This window comes from Phalaenopsis equestris, unplaced genomic scaffold (genome assembly GCF_001263595.1).
Source record: "Phalaenopsis equestris unplaced genomic scaffold, ASM126359v1 Scaffold000002, whole genome shotgun sequence".
Classification (NCBI taxonomy): domain Eukaryota; kingdom Viridiplantae; phylum Streptophyta; class Magnoliopsida; order Asparagales; family Orchidaceae; genus Phalaenopsis; species Phalaenopsis equestris.
Window position 1 is genome coordinate 4978365 of NW_018164444.1, and position 3555 is coordinate 4981919.

Consider the following 3555-nt stretch of genomic DNA (forward strand, 5'->3'; position numbering starts at 1 on the left):
GGGGGGAGGATTTACGTGATTTACGTGTATACAACCAAATTCTTGTATTTTACAAATCTAACACCAAAACTTTGTTTTTTTACATTTATACCACCAAAATCTTTCACATTACATAAAAAATACCGCCATTTTTAACTTTTAAAAACTGAAATACATCTTTTCATGTATAGGTAAGGTTTCTTGTATGTAAAAATTGAAGTTTAGATGTTAGATATGTAATTATATAAGAACTGAGTGGTATGCATGTAAGGCTTCCCCCCACCCTTTTTTTTTTTTTGGTATGCCTTTGTTTTGGAAATGAGCAGTGGTTGTTTTGTGTTAATGAGATTTACAGTCTTGTATATATTGTAGAATGTCAAAAAGTTAAGAAAAGTTTTTGTTGATCAGTTAAACCTGGAGTTCGCTTTCGTGAGGTTGGTGAAGTCATCAACCGACATGCATCAATATCTGGGTTCTCTGTGGTAAGTGCTTTTATAAGATGACATTTGTTTTCTTAAATACACCAAAAGTTCATCCTTCTGATTAAATGTGTATGAATCATGATGTGCAGGTGAAATCATACTGCGGTCATGGTATTGGAGAGCTGTTTCATTGTGCTCCTAATATCCCTCATTATGCTAGTATCCTTGTCAGTTGCAAGATAAATTAACTTAAAAGAGTCATCCTCATCCGCTGAGTTCTGTTTTAAAATGTGCTTGTGTGTATATTATATTTCTTTATGTATAGAAACTTTTCTGCGGTTTTGTTTTGGCTTTTCAAACATGTAACATGCAACTTGAAAGTCCAGATTACTTATCTTAATCTTTAATAATAATTAATATTATCATTATTATTATTATCTAAACTATCATTGCTATTACTATTATTATTATTACTATCATTATTATTATTATTATTATCATAGAGATATAGACTAATATACATTTAGAATGATGGAGTCTCTTATCTTGCATTTGTCACTATCCATCGCAAGATTTAAGTAGTTAAGATTTGAAGCAGCTAAAAGATGATTTTATTTTATCTTTTTTTTTTTTGTATTACCAATGATCTTAAGAAAATTTAAATTTTTCTCATTCAAAGTTTATGATGGATTGTTAAAAATTTGTGCCTTGTGTTTTACTTCAACGAAGTTCTTAGCGTAAAATGTATTTATTATTGTCAGCCCTGAACTAAAATCACTTCAAAAGTGTGCCAGATATCTGTCACATTTGATTTCAAGTTTTGATATGTTCCAAACTTTATTCCTTGACTAGTTCCCGTTGTTTTTCTTACTTATTTCATTCTTGATATATGCTACTTAGTGTTAATTTTGTGCAAATTAGTTTTTGTCAGTTGCTTCCTTGCAAGTTACAATTAATTTTGCCTTGGATTCATCAGCATTACATTTCGAAGATAAAGCAGATCTAAATGGGGGCATTATTAGTTAATTATGCTTTCATTCTATATAAGTCGGCGGAATATATATTAAATAAGCAGCCATCTTGTATAATGTCCTGTCATGTCGGTTGCTTTCCTTGACCGAATATAGGAAACAAAGCAGTTGGCTTAATGAAAGCTGGACAAACATTTTCAATTGAGCCCATGATTAATGCTGGTGAGTATCGATTTAAATGATAAAATATTTTATATTTAAACATTATATTTGCATAATAATTAAAACTTTTATCTAATATAGGAGTTTGGCGTGATCGATTGTGGCCCGACGGATGGACTGCAGTCACTTCAGATGGTAAAAGAAGTGCTCAATTTGAGCACACTCTTTTGGTGAGTGACTATTATGATAATTTTTCTTTCTATATGCATGAGCTTATTTTAATATGCATTTCTTTTTTAGTGCCTATCGTTATATTTTTTTTCTACGTCACTCTAGTCTCAAATGTTTGCCTGAGTTAATACATGCCAAATTTTATCAAAAAAATAAAAGTATTTGATCAAAATATTCTCGTAATTAATGACATTTTCTTTTTGATTGTATTGCATTTCACGCTTTTATTATTTGTCTTTCCATCAGTTTTTACCTCAAAGCAAGTCTCCATTTTCCTATCTTGCTCTCCTGGTAATAAATTTTTATTATTTACTTCCTCTCACGTAGCTATCTTCTTCATCTCATGGATTTTGAAACCTTTCTTTCTCCCTATTTCTTGACTACCTCCTTTTGAAACGTCTGTTAACTTCCCTACTGTTAATTTACAACGTTCAAATTGTCATCAGAATGGAGCTCATTATCCTCAATTTCTTTAATACATTCATCGTTAGAATCTAAAAGTTTATCAGATTCTTGCTCAAGTCATAATTTTATAAGGAAATCAAACCCTCAACATCTTTGCCTTGACACAGATTATAGCCAACCTTAGTAGTTTGTGTAACAGTGGATTGATCATTTTTTGTGGTTGGTGCAGGCTAAGCTTGAGGATCTACAATGCTTAACTTTATAGACCGAGAGGATTCTATTAGTGTTAACAGATTGGCATTATTTTTAAGGGAAATACAAAGCTGCCCCTTCACTTCTAGATGCCGAGCTTATCAATATTCATTCGTTCAAAGCAAAGTAGTTTTGTCTTAATTTTAGTACAAATGTCATTCACAAACCTAGATGTTATTACTCGTATTTCTTCTCGTAGATCACACCTAATTAATTTAAGCATTCCTTAATAGCTCTGATCATTTACCTCGTAATGATGATTTGCTCAAGTATTCTGAACTTATAATTAGTTCCATATCTAAGATTTTTTCTCTTAACATAGTACTCTTAGCAAAACTCCTTGGCAACACTAACAAGTTTAGCCTCATCACGTTTAACACTCTCTTGATCCCTCATGGAATAGGAACCAAAAAATCTTCAAATTTAGATTTCATCTCAAGAAAAGCAATAGGAACATGCGAACCGCGAAAACGTAGGGAGTCGATTTACCATAACATTGATCATGTCGAACTCCATCATCTCTTTCATGCATGATCTTAGTCATGTTACTCGTCATGATCCTCTCCAAAATCAATCTCTTTAAAATGATCTCTAGGTTTTCTGTGATCTCAATGTAGTTTGTTCACTAATGGTTCCAATTATGTGCATTTGAAACTCTGTTAAAGTCTGGGATGATGGCCATCTAAACCTATCATCATGAACTTGCTAACAACACAATAGACCGCCATGATTGTTACAGTATGTTTTATGGGGCGGTAAGAGCTTGTTTGGGATCAATTTTATTTTTTGTTCTTTAAATATGATATTTTTCCATTTGGAGAACACTCATAATAACTTTTAGCTTCTTGAGTGTTCTTAAAAACTATCATACCTTTATCAAATAGGCAAACATGTTTTTGTAAATCAGCACTTAAACATGTTCGAATTGTGTGATATGCATGTAAATGCCCCTAAATGTTAGAAATTGAGTGGCTATGTATAGAAATGCCCCTAAATTTTATAAATGTTTTCTCAGGTGACGGAGACAGGTGTTGAGGTTCTAACAGCTCGGCTGCAATCATCTCCTAATGTTTTCCCATGGCTGAGCTCATAATAACCCCCAGAATTCGCACCATATTGTATTATATATATAT

The 3555-nt window shown here is 32.1% G+C and overlaps 1 protein-coding gene across 2 annotated transcripts in view; it reads left to right on the forward strand.

Annotated features, from left to right (window-relative positions):
• The window catches only part of LOC110021932 (methionine aminopeptidase 1A), a 66400-nt gene extending 62845 nt beyond the window's left edge, over positions 1–3555 (forward strand). For both annotated transcript variants that reach the window (XM_020720662.1, XM_020720669.1), the window contains 5 exons: positions 388–461; positions 551–620; positions 1529–1594; positions 1676–1764; positions 3438–3555. In XM_020720662.1, coding sequence (XP_020576321.1) covers positions 388–461; positions 551–620; positions 1529–1594; positions 1676–1764; positions 3438–3515 — 377 coding nt within the window. In that variant the 3' untranslated portion in view covers positions 3516–3555. The remainder of the gene's footprint in view (positions 1–387; positions 462–550; positions 621–1528; positions 1595–1675; positions 1765–3437) is intronic.